The 22,577-nt window shown below is 35.5% G+C and overlaps 1 protein-coding gene across 5 annotated transcripts in view; it reads left to right on the top strand.

Moving 5' to 3' along the window:
• The window catches only part of STAM2 (signal transducing adaptor molecule 2), a 51,719-nt gene extending 31,103 nt beyond the window's left edge, over positions 1 to 20,616 (top strand). For 4 of the 5 annotated variants that reach the window (XM_030324674.2, XM_030324679.1, XM_032594410.1 and 1 more), the window contains 7 exons: positions 5,513 to 5,607; positions 8,192 to 8,274; positions 8,415 to 8,502; positions 9,510 to 9,564; positions 13,236 to 13,389; positions 16,002 to 16,171; positions 17,594 to 20,616. In XM_030324674.2, coding sequence (XP_030180534.1) covers positions 5,513 to 5,607; positions 8,192 to 8,274; positions 8,415 to 8,502; positions 9,510 to 9,564; positions 13,236 to 13,389; positions 16,002 to 16,171; positions 17,594 to 17,822 — 874 coding nt within the window. In that variant the 3' untranslated portion in view covers positions 17,823 to 20,616. The remainder of the gene's footprint in view (positions 1 to 5,512; positions 5,608 to 8,191; positions 8,275 to 8,414; positions 8,503 to 9,509; positions 9,565 to 13,235; positions 13,390 to 16,001; positions 16,172 to 17,593) is intronic. The other variant, XM_030324676.2, reaches the window with a different exon arrangement.
• The last annotated feature ends 1,961 nt before the right edge of the window (positions 20,617 to 22,577 follow it).

Below are 22,577 nucleotides of genomic sequence, written 5' to 3'. Positions count from 1 at the left end.
CATATAAAACTATTTTCAGTGGAGACTTTATAAAAAAGAACTTTTTTCTTAGTAACTTCTAAGAGACTCAACATGAATATGGTGGAATATGTAGGTTGATTACAGTCATTTGATTGGCTACCCCAATCTTAAAATTGCCATAGACCTCCTCATTAACACCTATAGGTTACATGTTATCATTCTGGATGATGGATTATCTTTGCAAAGGTTTTTAAGCTCAAATGCAAACTTGGGTATTAAATGGCAAAAAATATAAAAAGTTAAAAAAAGTTAAATGGCAGTCTTCAGTTGAAAGAAGTTCATCTAAATGATTCAGAATATGCCCATCTTCATTGTTTTCATATTGCTGTGGAAATGAAAGCACAAAATTAAAATTTTCACGTACGGAACTTGAAGTTGCTTGAAGCTACATCATTCTTGGATTTCAGCTTAAGAAACACTGAACTAATAGAAAAGGCACACATTTCTTTTTTTTTTTTTTTTAATTTTTTTTTTTTTTTTGAACGTTTATTTATTTTTTGGGGGACAGAGAGAGACAGAGCATGAGCGGGGGAGGGGCAGAGAGAGACAGAGACACAGAATCGGAAACAGGCTCCAGGCTCTGAGCCATCAGCCCAGAGCCTGATGCGGGGCTCGAACTCACGGACCGCGAGATCGTGGCCTGGCTGAAGTCGGACGCTTAACCGACTGCGCCACCCAGGCGCCCCCACACATTTCTTATTAACAGAGTATACTAAAAAAGCTTTTCACTTTCTACATTTTTAGCTTTATCTCACCACTCCTTGCTGACTCTTTATGTATTATTTCAAATAATCAAGTAGAATTCTTGCATTTCCAAAAATGCCATATTGTGATTAGATCCTGTGCAGCATTGCACATTTGATTCTTTATTCCTGGAAACTCCTGTCGAAAGAGGCAGACACATTTAGAAAAGAAAAGGAAGTTTACTTGCAAGGAAGATTTGCAAGGGAGTCCAGGCTTTAGAAGGATTGGTCCCCTAAATTAAAAAATATGTATATTAAGGAAACGATCGCCACAAGATCACTAAGATTTCCAGATTCACTACTTGTATGTTTGTGTTTTTTTTCACATGATTATCATATCCATAAATAGAGCATCAGTTATTTTCAGCCATTGTCATTACAAAAGACAGTAAATAAGTTGTCTTAGTTGGGAAGTCAGTAGCTTAAAGAAGAGGCTCAGGTTTTCATTTTTTGAGACCTAAAATGAGCCAGGATAACTTTGTTTTTTGTTAGTGTGCAGTTTTCTGTTTCTTTGTATATTTATTTTCTTGCTTATTCATAATGGTAATAGAGAATGTCATTTTTATTTCCATAACCCTAATTTCCTTTTCTTCCTGGCACTGCCTGCTTAATCTTCAAAACCCATGTAGATTTTATATCTTCTTAGAAGCCTTTAAATCTTCTCTGCTGTTAGTTTCCGGTAGTTAGAAATAGTTTCTCTTTGCTGCTATACATCCCTGAACATAGTGGCATTTTTCATACTATACTGCAGTCACTGCTCTACATGTCTGTCCGGCTACATGAGTTGATTTTGAGAGGAAGGGAGAAGGAGAAAACAAATCCTACAAGGTAAAGCAAGGTAACATGTTCTTAACTGGTATGAGAGGGTTGAAAAATACTGCACTAGATTTTCATTCTTGAGGGCAGAAACCCTATCTCCATTAGCTTTGTAACTTCATTGCTTAGTCTAATGTCACTTGTCCTCTCTTTGGTAGTCTTTTCTAAGTGTTAGCTGAATGATCAGTTCATTGACAGTGAAGTTTCTGTGTTTATCATTTTTCACTCAGCTGTGATTTATTTTTACTTAATATAAAAAGCTAAATATAAATGCTGTGTTTAATGATCAGTTTGTGTAAAATTACCGTGCTGAATTACCTTAATTTAGAAATTTAAAAATTGAACAGTATTTTGTATCATTAACATTCCAAAGAATCAACTCATTGTCAGTGGAGAGAATGTAGAGCTGGGTTAGGGCTAGGAAGGAGTCATCATGCTTTGACATGGCATTTGGTTGTTTTGTCTGCTTTTATGTTTCATCAAGCCTGGGGAAGGCTACATATAAAATTGTTGATAAGTTCAAATCTGTGTGTCCATTTCATAGGTTTGAAGTTTCTGGTTTTATATAAAAATTGCTCTGAGTTCAGCTGTCCTTTTTAACATGGAAGGTTTAATTTAAAAAAGCATGTGTGTAAGAGAGAATTTCTCATTCTAAATAGACATCAGCAGACATGATATATTACAATTGTTAATACATCAGTTATTTTCTGGTTTTAAAAATTTGGATGATACATAGCTTGCATCTTCATGGTACTTTTTTTTTTTTTAAGTTTATTTATTTATTTTGAGAGAGAGAGAGAGAGAGAGCACAAGCAGGGGAGGGGCAGAAAGGGGGAAACAGAGAATCTCAAGCAGGCTCCTGTCAGTGCGGAGCCCGACGTAGGGCTCAAACCCATGAACCGCGAGATCATAACCTGAGCCAAGATCAGGAGTTGGATACCCAACTGTTTGAGCCACCCAGGAGTCCACTTTGTGGTACTTTTTAAGTCAAATTATGTTTCAGAATCGTAGAAGTTAATTCATCCTGAAGTTTCATTTTTAAGAATGTCTGCTCAATAAGTCAAATTTTTGGAAAGGAGTGGACAAAATTATCCTTTCTGGATTCTATGATTGTCCATATAGAAAATCCAAGAGAATCAATGAACAAACCATTAAAATTGGTAAGAGTTCATGGTTGTCGGATACAAGCTCAACATACAGAAATCAGGGGGTGCTTTAATCACAGCTTTTAGAAAATAGAAAAAAATTGCCATTCTCAGTAGTAATAAAAAATATAGATGATCTAGGGATAAATAAACCTAATAAAGATATATAAGGACTTTATGGAGAAAGTTATAAAATTCTTTGAAAGATATAAAGAAATATATACATATAATATGTTTATATAAATGTAATGTTTTTATTTTATTTTATTTTTTTAATTTTTTTTTTCAACGTTTATTTATTTTTGGGACAGAGAGAGACAGAGCATGAACGGGGGAGGGGCAGAGAGAGAGGGAGACACAGAATCGGAACCAGGCTCCAGGCTCTGAGCCATCAGCCCAGAGCCCGACGCGGGGCTCGAACTCACAGACCGCGAGATCGTGACCTGGCTGAAGTCGGATGCTTAACCGACTGCGCCACCCAGGCGCCCCTATTTTTTATTTTTGAGAGAGAGCGCATGAGTGGAGGAAGGGCGGAGAGAGTGAAGGAAACAATCTGAAGCAGGCTCCAGGCTCTGAGACTGACACGGGGCTCAAACTCACAGCCTGTGAGATTATGACCTGAGCCGAAGTCGGACGCTTAACCGACTGAGCCACTCTGGCACCCGTTTAGATAAATATAAATGGAGAGAGATACCATGTTCATGGTGAAGAAAACTTTAATGTTCTAAAGATGTCATTTTTCCCATATTAATGCATAAACTCAGTGCATTTCTAATTACTATTTTTTTTAACTTAAAAAATTTTTTTTAATATTTATTTATTTTTGAGAGACAGAGCATGAACAGAGAAGGGGCAGAGAAAGAGAGGGAGACACAGAATCCAAAGCAGGCTCCAACCTCTGAGCTGTCAGCACAGAGCCCGACGTGGGGCTCAAACCCATGAACTGAGCCGAAGTCGGATGCTCAACCAACTGGGCCACTCAGTTGCCCCTTAAGTTTTTTAATGTTTATTTTATTTTTGAGAGAGGGACAGACAGAATGTTAATGGGGGAGGGGCAGAGAGAGGGAGACACAGAATCTGAAGCAGGCTCCAGGCTCAGAGCTGTCAGCACAGAGCCCAACACGGGGCTCAAACTCAAACCATGAGATATGACCTGAGCTGAAGTTGGTGCTTAACTGGCTAAGCCACCCAGGCACCCCAGTGCATTTTTAATTAAAATCCCAACAGGACTTTTTTTTTTCCCCAGAGAACTTGAAAACATTTTAATTTTAACATTAATATGGAAATATGAAAGTATGCAAGACAGAGTACTTTCCCTGCCAAGTATCAAGGCATATTAACAAGCTGTAGTAAATAAATATATAGACTGTTCAACAGAATGGAATCCAGATCCATCTGCTCATGAACAGATAGCAGCCTGCTTAAGATAGAATATTATAAATCAGTAGAAAAAATGATGTACTATTCAATAAATTTTTGCTGAGATTAATAGCTCTTTATACAGTACAAATAAAATTTTGATTCAGCTTCACATAGTACATACAGTTTCATTCCAAATGATTAAAGACTTACACACAGGGGAGAGATAAAAAAGAAGACCTAAAACTATTAAATATATACGAAAACAGATTTAGAAGCTCAAGGATAGTGAAAGATTTCTTTTAAGAAAACTATAAACCATAAGAGATTGCTAAATTTGATTACATGAAACAAAATACACCATGCGATAAAAGAAACCATAAATGTATGTTAAAAGACAAGTAACAGTTTGAGAGAAGACATTTACATAATTCAGACAAACAGTTGCTATCCAGAATGTATAAAGAACCCCTATAGATCCATGAAAACAAATAAATGGCCCAGTGGGAAAAGGAAAATGGACAGAAAACATGAATGAGCAGTTTACAGAAGAGGCAGTCTGAATGGCCAGCAACACATGCACATGCTCAGGAAGTGCAAATGAGCACAGCCATGAGATAGGATTTCTCTCCTGTCTGATAGCAAGTGTTGCTTGGACAGTTAACACAGGTGAGGGAAAAAGACATTCTCACATGTTGCTCAGGGAAGGAGGATGGTGCATGGCTACAACCACTTTTGAGAATATTTGGCAGTATTTGCTAAAATGGAAAATGTTTATATCCTTTGGCCCAGCAAGTCCATGTGTGTGAATAAGCCTAAAGAATTGTTGCTTGTGTGCACTAGAATCTAGAATGATCATCACTCCAATCCTTATAATGGTAAAAGGCTGGAAACATTTAAGTGTCCATCATTATGGAGATCAGTAAATCAAATATACTGTGTTTGTATAATGAGTCTTTAAAAGGGATAAATAAGATATGAAAATAATAAAGTGAATTGTAGAAATCTATAATGGTTAATATATCTATAGACTTTGCCATAAGTATCTGTAAACAAATAAAAAATACACTTGCAGGAAGGCCACATACCAGCTTTATGGTAGTGGTTTGGTAGGTTAGATGTGGGATTGGGACTTGGGGTTGTTGATAAAGAGGATTCAGTGTTACCTATAATTTTTATTACTATTTTAAAGCCCAGAATCCGATATGATCACTTGCTAATGGTTCTAAATTTTAATATAGGAATATGGATGTTTGCTTTATTTGTGCTTTTTTGTATCTTTTATTAAGTATAAGAACTGTTTAAATATAGTTGGATATGAGGTATTATTTTCAAAATAAGCTAAATTTAATTTTTATTTTAATTCTTCTTGCCATTAGTGTACTAAAATGTAGAGGAACAAATGACATTTTTGTACTGTATTTTCAGTGATGCCAATTGGTGGAAAGGAGAAAATCACAGAGGAACAGGACTCTTCCCATCTAATTTTGTAACAACTAATTTAAACATAGAGTCTGAGGCAGGTAAGTTAAATTTTAAGGGTGAAGAGTAAATCTATTAAATTTTTTTACATTTGAAGTTTACGGTTTAGTTTGTTTGTTTGTTTTAAGTAATTTCTACACCAAACGTGGGGCTTGAACTGACAACCCTGAGATCAAGAGTCAGATGGTCTACCGACTAAGCCAGGCAGGTGCCCTGGTTCAATTTTGAATACAAAGTAGATTGGCATTTAACTCTTGTTTTAAATTATTTATAGACACTACAGTTTAGCTTACTTCTTAACAAGTTAAGGGGTTAATTTATCCCAGGTCATTTCCAAGAATTATTTTATTTTATTTTAAACCCCTTGATAATTAATGTACACAGTTACATAGAAGGCATAAAACAATCTGTGATGACCATGTAAATATTTAAATCAGCATAATTATGGTTTAAGAGACAGTGTGTGTCAGTTCAGTATAGAATATGGATTTTATTCATCACTGAACCATAGTACTGAAGGGAGTAGGTGGCATGGTGGGGGGCTGGTTGACAAGTGCCAAGTGTGATTACAAGGGTTAGGAGTACTCCTAAATTTTAGACTTTTCCTCACCTTGATTTGATCAGGGAACTTGGGACCTTGAAGCAATAATACAGCAGTATAATTAAGACTGTAGGTTCCTGCTTCAGATCTTCTGTCAACCATGCAGAGAAAGCTTCCATTTGTTACACAGGCAGGAAGGTGGGGGGGAACTGAATGTAAAGAACAGCTGACAGAGACAAAGACAGTGCACGAGCTGGGTAGGGGCAGAGAGAGAGACACACACACACACAATCCAAAGCAGGCTCCAGGCTCTGAGCTGTGAGTACAGAGCCTGACGCGGGGCTCGAACTCACAAACCATGAGATTATGACCTGAGCTGAAGTTGGACTCTCAACCAACTGAGCCACCCAGGCTCCTCTTGAGTACTCATTTATTAGGTATTGTGCAAAGTCCTTGGCTTGCACTATTTCATTTAATCCTCACAAGTCTGTGAGATAGGTACTTTTGTTACCCCATTTTCAGATAAAGAAACCGAGGCTAAGGGTTTATGAGGTTAGTAGGTGCTAGAGCCATGATTCTAAAGTCTGCTGGTCTGCTCTTAGATGTACTTAAACTGACTTGTGGGACATGTCAGTGCTAGTCTGTATTATCGGTTTTAGGGAAAAAACTTAAATTGTGAAAGCTCTGTGCATTGTGTGTAATATCATCTTTGTATGGAGTGATGGCATTCAGTTAAAGTTGAAAGATGTAAGACTCATTTAAAAGACTGAGCACTTTGCCTGTATTTTTACTTTTTATTTCTGTAAACTAAGTAGTTATGAAAATTGGAGGCACTGTTTTTAATAACTTGGTGAGACCATGCTCAGGGGATCCTACATAGAAATTTCCCGTTGGCATAGGCTGGAGAGATTGAGCTGTGCTTTTAAAAGTAAAAAATACTCTGGTTTTTCAGTACATCCTCATGTTATATTGAGCTCTGCTCCTTAGGACCTGTTTGAAAGTTAGCCACATATTTGAAGTAAGCAGCTGTCAGGACTCAAAAATCCTTTGGTTATAGAGATTTTTCTTTTTTCTGGGGTGGGGGGCGTATTTATATATTTTCTTGGAAACCTTATATACTCTTCAGAGAGAACACAGTGTCTTCAATGTGGCCTACAGAGCACAGAGATTTTTGGATTAGGGGCAAGGTAGGTTTTTATTGTAATTTTATTATCAAAATTTATTAAAATACAGTACATTATAGCAGCACTCTAGTGAACATTTAAATAGTTTTCTGGATATGTATGTTTATGTATTATCTTTTAACCTTCTCTTTATGAAAGGCATTTTTTTTTTTTCCTATTGCTTTAAAACTATTATCAAAGTGGGGCGCCTGGGTGGCTCAGTCAGTTGGGCGTCCGACTTCGGCTCAGGTCATGATCTTGCAGTTCACAAGTTGGAGCCCGGTGTCGGGCTCTGTGCTGACAGCTCAGAGCCTGGAGCCTGCTTTCGATTCTGTGTCTCCATCCCTCTGCCCTGCCCCGCCCCCCTCACACTCTGTCTCTCTGTCTCTCTCAAAAATAAATAAACATTAAAAAAAATTTTTTTAACCTATTATCAAAGTTAGGTTTAAATTGGATATTTTTTTCTTATTGTGAAGATGAAATCGAGTGTTTTTTTGTTCATATGGGAAATACATTTTTATAGCAAGGAAAGTGTACTGAAGGAGCTTATATATTTGACTCTAACCCTAGTGTTAAAAACACTCAGTTTTTCAGAAAATGCCTATAATGACAGTTCCCGTTAATATTGCTCACTTGTTCCACTAGAAGGTAAGTTCCATTGGGGTAGAGATTCTGGTCTGTTTTATTCACTCTGTATATCCAATGCCTAGAACAATACCTGACACATAGTAGTAAGGGCTAATAAATGTCTGTGGCATGAGTGGATGAACACATGAAATAATGTATGTTACCTATGAAATGTGATGACTGAAGAGTTCCTTTTTTTTTTTTTCTTACGGATAATCACAGGCTACTTATATATTAGTAACTAAAATACCAAAGTAAATGCTGAGGAACTTAAAGTTTACTTTGTTTCCATAGCAGCTGTGGACAAATTGAATGTAATTGATGAGGAGGAGGAGGAAATTAAGAAATCAGAGCCTGAGCCTGTTTATATAGATGAGGTAGAGTTCTTCTTTTGTTTAATAGTTAAACTATCAATACTTTAAAATCTATTATCCTTGAGAATACTTGGAAAGAGTAATTTTTATGTTCATTGAAATGAAAGCTTTTGCGTTTTTAAAGTGCCCATTTACTTTTTTAGGATAAGATGGATAGAGCCCTGCAGGTACTCCAGAGTATAGATCCAACAGATTCAAAACCAGACTCCCAAGACCTCTTGGATTTAGAAGGTATTTAATGAGTGTTAGGGATTACTTCATTGTCATTTAATATTTTAGTTGTTTATAATGTCTTAAATATCTTCTGCTTTGTGTTTGCGTCTATAAATTAGAACTCTCTCTCTGGTGGAAAACAGACCAGTATAGTAAAATAGTAAATATATGATTTGGAAGATGTTACAAACCTGCCTATCCTGTTCAAGAAGGAAGTCTTTGTTTTTCTGTAAACCCACCAGGGATACTGGATGAAGAGATTTGCAATCTGAAAAAGGACAGAATTAAGAATAAGAACATATTAAATTAATTAAATTAAATTTTAGCAATTCTTATTTCTCTTTTAATTCTCTTGTATCATGATTTTAAAGGGCAAAATTATATATGGTCTGTGTTAATTTTGTAATGTAGTCATTTGATGCATGCTGTGTCCTTTTAATCCCCAGAAATTTGAAACAATTAAAACAAATGTTTTTATGCCTTTTTTTAATCCTTTAATCAGAAAAATCTCTGATAAATGGATAAATCTTCTTAAATCTTTTTGTAGAATAAAGTCTAATTATAAATACAGGATACTACTCTATTCATTGTATCAGTGTTTACATTTGGAAATGCACAAAATGTTTGATTTTGAAATGGCTTAAATACATGAAAAAGTTCATATCTAATCTGTACATAATTATATATTTTATACATTGTGACTCAAGTTAATATGCGTAGCTAATAATAGTTTTCCAGATTTTAAGATAACTCCAGATTTAATAGTCTGTAATGTTAGCACTTACTTGGTGGGACATGGTGGGATTTCTCTTTTGATTATGACTTTGCCTTTGGTTGTATGATATTAATATTGGTGATGAACAGTATTAAAATTAGGTCTTTCATAGTCGTTTCTCTAGCATAAATTTCATTTTCTTTGTATTATGCATGGTGTTGTATATTGATGTGGTCCATTGTCAGAAGCTTTTGAAATTGACTTAAACTGGTTTAAGTTTCAAGATTCAAAAGTATTTTTGTATTTACAGATATCTGCCAACAGATGGGTCCAATGATAGATGAAAAACTTGAAGAGATTGATCGGTGAGATTCTTTGTTAAGGGAATAACAAGTATAATTTTCTTTTGATTAGTTGTTTTTTGGCAAAATTTTAGACTGAGTTTTGTGGAACTGTTCAATCTGTTGAAATTGTTTCTCAGTTTCCAAAACTCTTACAAGTGAATAGTAAGGTGGTACTTTTCATTTTGGTAGCAGTTTTCTTCCATGGCCATATAGTATACGTAGAATTGTGGGTTCTTGCTCTTATGGTGCCAACTTTCATTTTCTTACTTGGACTGGAATTGAGGGATAATGAGGAATGAGGAATAAAAACTGAATAGAGCACAGATTGAGAACTGGGATCTTGGGCAAGCATTGTCTTACTCCGTGATGAGAAGTAGTATTTGTAAATCTTTCAAATGAAATTTCCCTTGGGTTTGTGAAGCTAACTCCAGTCCACATACCTCTCCTCATTTTTCTCCCTTGTATTTCTGTTATCCTTTTAATCTCCTTATTCCATGTAGTCTTACTCTTCCTTAGAAACAGCAACAGCACTGAAGGATAGACTATCAGCATTTGGAACTTTTCATTGATTTTTGCCTCCTTTGGTTCCTCAGAGCTTTCTATTTGAAGTCTCAGGGAGAACCTATGGTGAATGGAAGACAAGGACAAGGCTTTAGTGTTCCATTGTCATCCCTTTCTGGAATCTGTTTATTGAACTACAGTATAAAACTGCACAAAAAGAACAGGAACTACTTCTTATCTGCGTTTACCAGAGAAGGGTAGTAGCAAGATTTTTTTAGTCACTGAAGATTATAATCTGTTTCCATGAGACATTTTTTATAAATTCCTTATATCTTCTACAGAAATGAAAAATAAATACCCATCAAAAATTAATGAAATGATGGTGGTAGTTTCATCATATTTTTATTTTGGAAAAAGCATTAAATGTCTACTTAACACATCTCCTATTTTTATTTCAGTGCAAGGGTGTTAATGGTCAGTGAATAATAAAACTGGAGAGGATTAAAAAGAAAAATGTCAGGAGCGCCCAGGTGGCTCAGGGTTAAGTGTCTGCATCTTGATTTTGGCTCTGATTATGATCTCATGGTTCATGGATTTGAGTCACATGGGGCTCCGTGCTGGCGGAGCTGAGTGTGCTTGGAATTCTCTTTCCCTGCCCCTCTCCCACTTGCATGTGCTGTCTCTCAAAAATAAATAAACTTACAAAAGAAGAAAGAAAAAAGAAAAATGCCAGTATTACCTTAGGTGTGGCTAGGAGTACAATTATCATAAACCTTTCTGGACCTTAAAAATAGTCCATAATCTTTAACCCAGTAAATTCAGGCCCATACTAAGTATACAGGGACATACGCAAAGATTTAACTCTTATTCTTCACAGTATTATTGAAATTAGGTTTGTAGCAACCAAGTTGGCAGTAACTAAAATGTCTTTAAGTGTGAGATTGATTTAAAAATAATTACATCCATACATTCTACAATAAAAAGCATTATCATTGATAAATATCTATTGATTATAGAAAGATATCATACTATGTAATGAAAAAGCAGAGGATATGACAGTATACATAATCTTTTTTTTTATCGATAAAAGGAATATTTTCAAAGGAAAAGGTCTAGCACAGTTAAAAATCAGAGCGACCATTTCTGATAGGAGTTAATTTTTTGAGTCATAGCTCACCTGTTAACCAGTTCTCTCTTCAGTTTCAGTTTCTGAGTAGTCCAGCTGGCATTTTCCTTTCTCATGGTCACTGACTACAGATGCAGCTCTTGTTCTGGAAAACGCTTGCTGTTCTTCAACAAATTTTGACTCTTTATCTTTGTCAGGCATTCAAAGATGAATAAAATACCGTTTTTTCCCTTGACTGGATCACCATCAATTTGTTTTCCCTAATAAAAACAACTTTACTGCCAGAAAAAGAAATTTTACATTTCTTTTCTATCTGTAATTGTTTGGAATGAGATTTTATAGACTTTATCACACTGAGAAATTATGTCAGGCAAACATGTAAATTGACTCCAAAAAAGTTTAGATAGATTTATTGAAGAGATCCATAGTCTGAACTTAACAATATCCCAGACTATTTTAACCTTATTTCCTACTGCCCTCCAAAAATCATTTTCTACCACCGTGATCAAATTGCCCTTTTCATTCTTCCATTGTGTAACCTCACTCCTTTTGCCTGACTTGATTTGCACTGTCCCACTGATCTTAGTCTTCCTTTTTACTTGGGCCTATCCATCCTTCCTCAGGTGCCTATTTAAGTCCCAGCTTCTCATAAAGCCTTTTCAGTTTACCACAACCCAAGTTAGTCTCCTCCTCCTCCTCTAAACTCTTCTGTTTCCTATAATTTTATATAATTTTGCAGTCATATGCCATCTTATATTGTTTGCTATTTTCCATGTGCTTAGCCTTGTCTAATAGATTGCAGTCTCTTTGAAGGAGAGATCCACACCTTCTGCTCCATTTTCTTTGTGATAGTATAGTGTTTGGACACAGTTCAGTAAAAATTTAATTGCTTTGGGATTATGTCTTGAATCTTTAAAGGTGATTTCTGTGTTCTCCTTGGTGTTTCATCAGTATACTAGGTTATGTGGACCAAATACCCATGGTTAATTCTTAAGTCACATATTTGTTAGCATGGACACTAATTTCTCATCCTTTCTGTATGGTTTACAAATGATATCTCTGAAAACAGTTTGACTTGCTGTATATAGTTACACATGGAAGACAGGAAACTGCATCTTTTTTTTTATTTCAGACATAACAGATTATAAGAGAGGAAAGATGATAAGTCTTAACATGACTCAATCCAGGTCATTTATTTGGTAGCCTTGTGTCTGGTCATCTGCCTCTGCTTCTTGTCTTTTTAGCCTCCTTGTATATATATAAAAAGAGCTATATTTAATAAATAGGCTTGTGGGTGCCACATGACGTGGCCATTTAATTCGTATGAACTTGTCAGTTGCCATGGGAGTTCTTTATTACTCTCCAGGGTAACAGACAAAGTTGTACCAAGTCAGAAGGATTTGAACTAGAGTTCCTTGGGCAAATTTGAGAATGCTCTTACTTGGATTTGTTATTTACACAATAAGGTATCTGGTTTCACTCCCCTTCTCAAAAGAAACCAACAAACAAGAGTAGTAGAGACTAGTTTGTATATACATTGTTTTCATTTGCATTTTCAAGGATAATTATTAGGATTTTTTCATTGGATCCATTAGTGAATATAAGCAAATGAAAATGTGTAATTTTGTTTGTGAGTGTGTTTTGATTTCAGTCATATCGTGCTTCAGAGCAGGCTCTGGACCTTGCCTGAGTACTTTCTTTTACTTAGATTTTTAATTAAAGCTTGGGCTTTTCCAAAATTGAGAAATTATTATTCTTTATACTTGAGATTTCAAGAGAAACCTATAACATGTGAAACAGAATTGTCCTGGCACCAAAATTATGAATTGATTGCATTTTTATGAAGTGTGGAAGGGACTTTCCCTAATATTATGATGTCATATTAGCCTAGTTATTATGAGAATTCAGTAATTCCTCCTCCCATTTTTCATGATGAATATTTCATTGTATGTAAAGAACCTTTTAAAATATGAATAGAAAATGTGCTAAATTTAAAAAGTAGTTTATGTTCCTAAATACATGCTGAAAAGCATTGAAGAAAATTAAAGTGCTTTTTCTATATCAGGAAGCATTCAGAATTGTCTGAATTGAATGTAAAAGTCTTGGAAGCCCTGGAACTATATAACAGGTTGGTGAATGAAGCACCAGTATATCCAGTCTATTCAAAGCTCCATCCTCCAGCACATTACCCACCTTCATCAGCTGGGGTTCCAATGCAGGTGAGAGTATTTTTGAGCACATTTTCAAAATGAGGAAAACAGTTTTAAGTTCAAAAAAATGTCTTAAAGCATAATATCAAAATGTCTGTGGTCCATGAATAAAATCATAAAACTCATCTTTTATAGTAAAAAAAAAAAAAAAATATATGGGCTAAACAGTTAGCGTTTGCCAGGAGAAATTAGATATTGATATTTTACAAATAATTTTAGTTCATTTTAATGTGAACAATGAGATCGTTAAATATATGATGGGAGTTCTGGTTCTTCATTTGCTTTTGTAAATATAAAGCACAAATCCTTTATTTAAAAGTTTAAGTCCTTTGATTTAAGACAATGCTTGACCCATCACAAGTCCTCTCTATGAGATACTGATGCAGTTCCTGTTGCTCAACAAGCAAGATTTACCATTTCTTTAAAATTTCTCTCAAGATTGGGGCGCCTGGGTGGCTCAGTCGGTTAAGCGGCCGACTTCGGCTCAGGTCATGATCTCACGGTCCTTGAGTTCGAGCCCCGCGTCAGGCTCTGTGCTGACTGCTCAGAGCCTGGAGCCTGTTTTGGATTCTGTGTCTCCCTCTCTCTCTGACCCTCCCCCGTTCATGCTCTGTCTCTCTCTGTCTCAAAATAAATAAACGTTAAAAAAAAAAATTCTCTCAAGGTTTATTTGACTTACATGATTAGTGGAAGGCTTATTAGTTAATGAACTTCTTTTATCCTGAGATCATGTTCTCTGTTTTTTCCTTTGATGAATGACTTATATTGTCAAAAATTCATGTGTGGCAAGGATATGATGCAGGCCTATAGGTGCAGGGTCCGTAAGCCATTCATGAACAGCTTCTTTTTCCAGGACTTTACACCTTGTCTGTGCTTCCTGCTGAAGTGAATACTTATATTTATAATCATTATCAAGCATTGTGAAGCCTTTTTCAAATTTTACTCCGTTAGCAATTGAATTCAGAATGAATTTGGATGAACAAAATTCATGTTAATTTATGGGAACTGATATGTAAAGGAGTGTGTGAAGGAGACACCAAGGAGAAAAGATAGAATGTGGGTGCATAATCTAGATGACTTGACATGACATAATTAAGTAAAAAAGAATGGTTACTGTGGTAACTGTCACATCAGACAAGATGCATTTCTCAAATATGCCATGTCCCAAACTTTGGAAAATGGTGAAAGGATCATTATATGTGAGGGTAGAAAGGATTTCTGGGTGCAAAAGACAGCTGGAGTTTATTCAGTAGTGCTTCTGTTTTCAACGAGTTAATTTGCTGCTCCTGTGAAAGTGGAACAAAAAAGAAGTGTCTCCACCATTGTATGATGGAACTGTGTTTTATTTGCTTTTTTGTGTGTCTATAAAGGGTTGTCATTCTTGTATCAGGTTTCTGTGTTTAGTTGCATACTATTTACAATCTGTGTTTTGCTAATAAGCACAACTCAGGGTTTTAAAAAGTTAAGCTTTCTGTCTCTCTGATTTTTCACATAACTTCTTTGTATACTATTTATGTATAATAGCATTTAAACTATTCAAAGTTCCTATTCTAATTAGAAGAAAATTCCATAGTAAAAAAGTTGGAGTAACACACCATTAGTTGAATCTGTAAAGGCTACTCAGGAACCCTACACTGCAGCAGAGGTCAGTTCCCAGCTTATTGTCAGTGGATTGTTACATGTTGACAAGGAAGCGGTATGATTGCAACTACATTAAAGTTGATTTGGCACTTCTAGCATGCTGTTTTCATGTCAGTGGGCTTTACAAATAGCTTTGTTTATTACGTGCAGTTCAAACTGCCTCCAGAAATCCCCATAACTGTGTAAGTGAACTAAAAACTTATATGTAGATAAAAAAGAAAACAAAAAACAAATAGCTTTGTTTAAAATTGGAGTGATGATAATCACTGTCTAATATTTATTTATTAAGTATGTGCATTGTTTTGATGCTATATTTGGTAGGCAGGTCCTTAAAGGAGATACTACCCTGAAAGTTAGGTAGGGCACATGAAATATCCAAAGAGACTTAGACCATTTTGCTATTTCCTGAGGGAGGATACATCTTCTCCTTTACCTAAAAATCATCTTCGCTTTTGTCCTATTTGTTGTAAAGGCAGAAAATAAAGGAGATGTTACTAGAAAGCATCTGCGCCCTGCCCTGATACCATTTATTCTTATCCTCTCAAGTTTCATTCTTAGGAAGGAGTTGAATAAGTCATCCTGGGATGAGGGTGAAGTTCACCATTTGGATGGTGACTTGAAGTGATGATGGGCTGCCCTTCGAGGAGTGTGTAGTTGCCTGTGGCTCTGCAGCAAGGCAGGTCACTGAGCAATAGGCAACCTGGATGGACTCCAGCCTGCTGCTGAAAAATATGCCACCTCCTTTCCTTTCAACCTCCCGCAGAATAAAAGAACAACCAAATAAATCACAAATTTCCACAGATTTGGCACTGTAATTTCGAAGCTGTCTACTTTTTGTACTAGGGTAGATAGATTGGTAGAACCAGATTGCTCCCTGAAGAACGGTAACATTTTATTTCATTTAAGTTTTTTAAAGTTTTAAATATGTTAGGCAGATGTTTGGGAAATCAGTGAGTCAACTTTTTCTCTTTGGTTAATAGACATACCCAGTTCAATCGCATGGTGGAAACTATATGGGTCAAAGCCTTCACCAAGTCACTGTGGCCCAAAGCTACAGCCTAGGACCAGATCAGATTGGTCCACTGAGATCTCTGCCTCCAAATGTAAATTCCTCAGTGACAACACAGCCTGCACAGACTCCATATTTAAGGTAAGTTTTGGGGAGCTGTGTTATTTTGTAATTACATACATTAAGGTTTCACACACTTTCATAATGAGAATAAATTGACCTCTTTATAATAATAATAATTGAGATGAAGTTACAGAACTTCCCATTCATAAACCCATGAAGTCAGAATGGTGCTGCTCTTAGCTTTGATACCTCTACTAAAATGGTACTCCAAACATGGCCTAACGTCTGGTTCCCTGGGACAAAATAAAGATAACTGTCCCTTACAGGGACCAAACCCATGATACACTCAGCACTATGCTGTAATCAGCCTCGTAAAGTAGTCCCAGGCATGTTGATTTGCATGCATTCCTGAATATCAGAAAACTTTGACTCCCAAGTGTGTGTAAGCTGTGGAATTTGTGGTCTGATTTTTTTATACTAACACTTCTGTTTTGAAAATCATATTTAAATTATTGCCTTCTATTAACTTTGCTTAGCAATACAAAATGTTCATTCAATACAGTCATGGGTAGATGATCTCTAAGGTCTCTTCCCACCCAAATTCCATAAGTATAAACTTTAGATATTAACTGAAAATTAAGTAAACCTGTTCACATTGGTATTTAGTTCAATTAAAATGTAAAATTTTGTTATTCTGTGTGAGACTAGAAATTATGGAGAAAAAAACTGGAGCGGTATAGACATTCATCTTCCTATACTGTAAGCAGTGTATTTGAGTAATTTGAAATTACATATTACAAAGCTTTTTTTAAAAAAAATGTATGCCATGGTAATTACAAGAACAAGCAGAGTCCTGCAGTTTGGTGTGATTTCTCAACTTGTTCTTTTGTTTGTTTTGGTGTCGTGTTAATAAGTAAACTATAGGTCAAGACTACCTTGAGGGTAGATTCAGGGTCCTGTGTGGATTACACTGTTTGCCTTGCCCTTATTATTTTTATGTAGAGGTTCAGATTAAGTTAGCAGGGCAGCTCTGAAAGTGTCCTATCAAAGGAAAGTGTAAAGAGTCTGTGAGGAAAAGAGGTGGTCTCCTCCATGCTGGGTTGAGAGACAGCATAAGGAGAATATGGCTGAAGGTATACTTGAGGCGGAGTTCGGTTCTCGTTATAGCTGACCAAGGATACCACTGTGAGAAACACAGTCTGCATCTCCTCAAAAGATTTTTTATATGTTTGCAGTGATAGATTTTGGAGGAAAACAAAATTAAATAGGCCATATAATCTTATATTTTGTTTCATTTTTGAGTACTTTCTCCTTACCAAATTTAAAAATTACATTCACAGTGTTGGCTAGTTGGAATAATGAAGTCATAATCGGAACAGCAGAGTTACATAAACTTACAAAGATGGAAAAAGGAATTTTTATTGTCTCATGATTGATCTCTGACCATGACCTTGATAATGCAAAGTAAATCTGGTTTTCTTTTCAAAATTTTGTTTGTAGCACTGGACAAGACACTGTTTCCAACCCTACTTACATGAACCAGAACTCTAACCTTCAATCAGCTGCTGGTACAGCTGCTTACACACAGCAGATGGGGATGTCTGTGGATATGTCATCGTACCGGAACGCTACTTCCAATTTGCCGCAACTGGCAGGCTTTCCGGTGGCGGCTCCCGCTCATTCAGTTGCACAGCAGCAAACAAATTACCATCAGCAGCCTCTTCTTTAGAACAAAGCAAGCATTTTCTCCAAAGCCTTCATATGTGTATTACTTGACCCCAGTGATTCAAATCTGAAAATATTTAAAAAATAGTTTTTCTCAACTCAAAAGAACCATGAATAAGTAAAGCACAAAAACTTACCTTACTCTGCTAGGCCATGAAAGGATTTTTTCAGCCCAATTTGTTTGAAGTCAACTTTTGATGAGAGGCAGCTTCAGGTAGCTTCCAGTTAATCCTGTCTTCCTTTCAGATCTCTCTACACAAATCTGGACACCCAATCAGTAGCCTTATGACACTAAACAGCAGGAGATAAAATTTTACTTTAAAGAAACCATTAATCCTTAAAATGTCATGATAATTGGGAGCGCACGCAAACCTTTGAATATTTTTTTGTCTGCATGTTTTTTCAGTATTCCCCACAAACCATTATTTTAAAAGGCAAACTTCCTTTTGGGTGAGCATTTAGCTTGCCAACATATTTCCCTTGGCTCCTTAAATTGCGGTTGTGTTTGCAGTCCTGTCAGTTTTGCTCTCCGGTTATGTTGAGTAATAATTAGCATATAATTGTCGACAGAAGCAAGAGCAGTTTGGAAGGAACAAAGATGTTTTCTGTAGTTAACAGTGAAGACCATATAAATGCAGATATATGATAAAGCATTTAGCTAGTCCCCAGTCCTGCCAGCAGTGAGCTAAGGAATGCCCCATTCCTGCAGATAAACATTTCTTTTCTAACAAGGCTCCCTTGTACTTAGAATTGCCACTAGTGATCTTTTAAAGTGACGTTGGCCATCCTCTAATAAGTGTGCTGTGTGCAGAGATGCTGCATTTTCTTTTACGGATTACATGTGAATTTGAGCCATGAGACATTCCTAGTAATTTGATGTGATATATCCCAAGCATGAATAATAAGTGTTTTTATTGCTGTGTTGTTTCTTTAAAGAGGCAATTCAGTACCATTGCTATGCCAGGCTGTTGAAAAATTTGGCCATTCCTTTCAGAGATAATTCTGAGCCTGTGGGATAATAGCAGGCAATAGATTGATAGGGAAGCTATCAAGACAGTTTTTTCTGAAGCCTACATTTTATAAATTAGTGTTATAGTGCTAATAGATTCCACATACTGTAGGAGTAGGTAGTAAACCAGTAGGGAATGTTTTCTCCTAAAAATTCATACACTACTGCATCATCTACCACTTTTTAGACAATGAATAGAAGATGGTGAATACATATGCTTACAGGTACTTGGTACTTAGACTGGGAAAACAAGGACAGAAGTGGTTACTTGCCTGGAAGCAAGATTCTAATTGTTTTTTAAAGAAAGCCCTTAATCTTTCTGCCAAGGATCCATTTGAAGACAGTGTGCTGGAAATTTTTATCATTTATCTATTTACAGAAATTTAATGATAAGTATGTTCTTTTTTCAAAGAAACTGTCCGAAAATAAAAGTCTACATACTACTTGGTCTACATTTAAAGGAAAAAACAAGCAGTATTTGAAAGCCTAATTTCTGTCATTGTCTCATTTCAGATAGAAGTAGCTGAAAAGTTTTAACCTTGAGTATGTCACGTTCTTTTTTTCATCCAGTATTTTCTTCCATGTGAATTCGTTTATACACTTACAAAAAACTTCTAAAATGGCACCTTATTTTTTGGAAACGAAACTTCTATTCTTTAAAGAAAAAACATAAAAAGCATTTACGAAGCTGCTCTTGATAATAGTTCATGTTTGCATATATATCGAAAATCTTAACGTTTTTTCCTCCCAAACAGTATTTAATAAAGTTATTTTAATGTTTCTGTAAATATTTCATGTATAATTGTGTTCTGAATTGTAAAAGCTTAATTCCGCTTAAGTCTTTGAACTAGGGGAAATATGGCACACCCACTAAATTGGGATCAGCCAATTAAGTTCACCAAATGTAGTTTTGGAATAACATAACAGGTGACATGTATATAAATACTGTATATTGGCATTTATCTGAAATTTTATACATCCAGAAGTTTCTCTCCTCTTAAATTAAAAACAATTTATTTTGGCCATACTGTAATGAATTTTGTGTTGCAGGTTGTTGATAGTATAAAATGTTACTAATCTGTGTACTAAGATGATATTTTTTGGTGTTAATAGGAATAACAGGGTTATTTTTCTTTCTTTTCCATGATCTTATGGGTTATATTTATTTAAGATCTCTTTATAATTAAATGTTTTCTGCCAAGGAATTGTCTAATACCAGATTTCTACATTGGGTTCATACTTGCTGTTTTATAAAAAAATAAAAACAACTTCTGCATTTTCATATGAAATCTTGGTACATTAGAAAAAATTTCTGAAAATTTATAATAAAATCACTTTTCATCAATGTAGAATTTCCCTTGGGTGTTAAAATATATGGAGTGGTGGGATATATAAATAGTTTGGAAAATGTACGGTCTACCAACATTGTCTTGTAATTTGGTAATTTACAAAATTACCTGAATATTAAATATTACAATATTATCAATTAGGATTTTAAATTATTTGCAGATACATTGTCATCTGATTCTATTCAAGTAGTTGATAAGTTGACCACATAACAAATTTCACTACATTTTGAAGATGATTATAAAGTTTCACCTTCCAAAATTTTTAAAAATTTATTTTGAATATTAAAAATATTATGGCTTAGATCTTTTAAAAAGTTTTCATTGTAAAAATCATAAGTGTCTGGTCTCTTGACTTCTAGGAGAGGATTTATTGAACTGTTATGAGAAAGCTCAAGTTATTTTTGTAAGTAATAAATTATAAATAATAGAGCACCAACCTATCATGCTTTGTTTCTGTGAAAAGACATTTTTCTTATTTACTTACATCAGTTTTAGTCAGTAAATGAAGGGAGGATTCATTTCTAGGGATTTAATTTTTTGTTGTTAGTACAATTTAGTTTCTTTTGGAGATTAAAGTGGGGTTTTTTTTTTTTTTTACATTTTCCCCAGAGAATTTTTCTAATTTTACCAAACTAAGTTTGAATTAGAGTTCTCTAAAAACCTTACTGTGTCAAAAAAAAGAAATTATGTAGCTTACATAGTGTAGTGGGAGGGAATCGTGTCCCCCCAAATTCATGTTTGCCTAGAATGTCAGAATGTTGACCTTATTTGGAAAAAGAGGTTGCAGATGTTGGAAGTTAAGGACCTTGAGGTGAGATCATTCTGGATTTAAGGCAGCCTTATAAGAAGAGACACCCAGACGCACAAGGTAGACGAGGCATGTAAAGATGGAGCAGAGACTGGAGTGATGCTACCTCGGGTCCAGTGATGGCCTGGGGCCGCCATGAGCTGGAGGAAGCATGGAAGGATTCTCCTCCAGAGCCTTCAGAGAGAACACAGCCCTGCTGACTCGCTGATTTCAGATTTCTAGCCTCAACCTGAGAGAGAAGACATTTATGTTGTTTAAAACCACTAAATTTGTTATGGCAGCCCTAGGAATCTAATAAACATAGATAAGGTTATACAGCAAAATCTGAGTATACCACCATTTCAAACTTCCATAAGAGTGGGTAAGATTGTTGCAGGAGTTCAAGAGACAAATGTCTGCAGTCCAGTAGTAGCACTTTTATTATCTTTTCTATATTCTAATGAAATTGCATGGATAAATGAAACTGATCTCTGTCAACCTCATAATCCCATTTTACTGGTATTTTTTTTTTGTTTGTTTTACATCACATCTCAATAATTCCTTATGTCAGAGATGGTAACAAGATTATAATTTATGACTATCCACTCTTCTGTCCATCTTGAGTAGTGAGTATTGAATGAAAAGGAGAACTGTTCAAAGGCAAGCAGACAAACAGAAGACACAAAACTGGTGGATGGGTATTTCCCACAAAGGCTACTAAAGAATGGAATTTGGTCTTCTTATTGTACACCATTTCATATCCTAATGAGGAAAATAAAGGCTTTCCAATACTTTTACAGCAAGTCAGTGACCTCTACTGATCACCTTTTCGTCTCGGGAGCCATCTCCCTTTTTTAAAATACTGAGGTGAACTCACATAAAATAGCCCTTTAAAGTAAACAATTCAGTATCATTTAGTGCATTTACAATGTTGTGCAACCACTACCTCTAGTTCCAGAATGAGACCTTTTGTGTCTGCTTTCACGTACCATATGTCTTTTGAGGTTCATCTCCACATGTACCACAGTATATAAGGTTCATATATCAGTTCATCCATACCTCTGTTGATGGATACTTGGGTTGTTTTCATCTTTTGGTTATTGTGAATAGTACTGCTATGAATATGTGTGTATATGTATTTGAGTACTATTTTCAGTTCTTTTGGATATATACCTAGGAGTGGAATTGGTGGGTCATGTGGTAATTCTATGTTTAATTTCTTGAGGAATTGTCAAAATTCCAAAGCTGAGCCATTCATTTAATATTCCCACCAGCAATGCAAGAGAGTTCCAATTTCTCTATGTCCTCACCAGCACTTATTTTTAATTTTAAAAAATCATAGCCATCTTAGTAGATGTGAAGTGGTACCTCTTTGTGATTTTTATTTCCATTTCCTCAATGACTAACGATGTTGAGCATCATTCATGCTTTTTGTCCACTGTATATCCTCTTTGGAGACATGTCTGTGTAAATCCTTTGCTTGTTTTTTAACTGGGTTGTCTCTTTGTTGTATTGTAAGAGTTCTTAATATATACTGGATACTAAACCTGTACTAGATACATTATTTCAAATATTTTCTACCATTCTGTAGGTTGTCATTTTACTTTCTTGATG

The sequence above is a fragment of the Lynx canadensis genome, chromosome C1, assembly GCF_007474595.2.
Source record: "Lynx canadensis isolate LIC74 chromosome C1, mLynCan4.pri.v2, whole genome shotgun sequence".
NCBI classification, from domain to species: domain Eukaryota; kingdom Metazoa; phylum Chordata; class Mammalia; order Carnivora; family Felidae; genus Lynx; species Lynx canadensis.
Note: the sequence above shows the minus strand (reverse complement) of the source record. Positions and strands in the feature narration are given on the sequence as shown.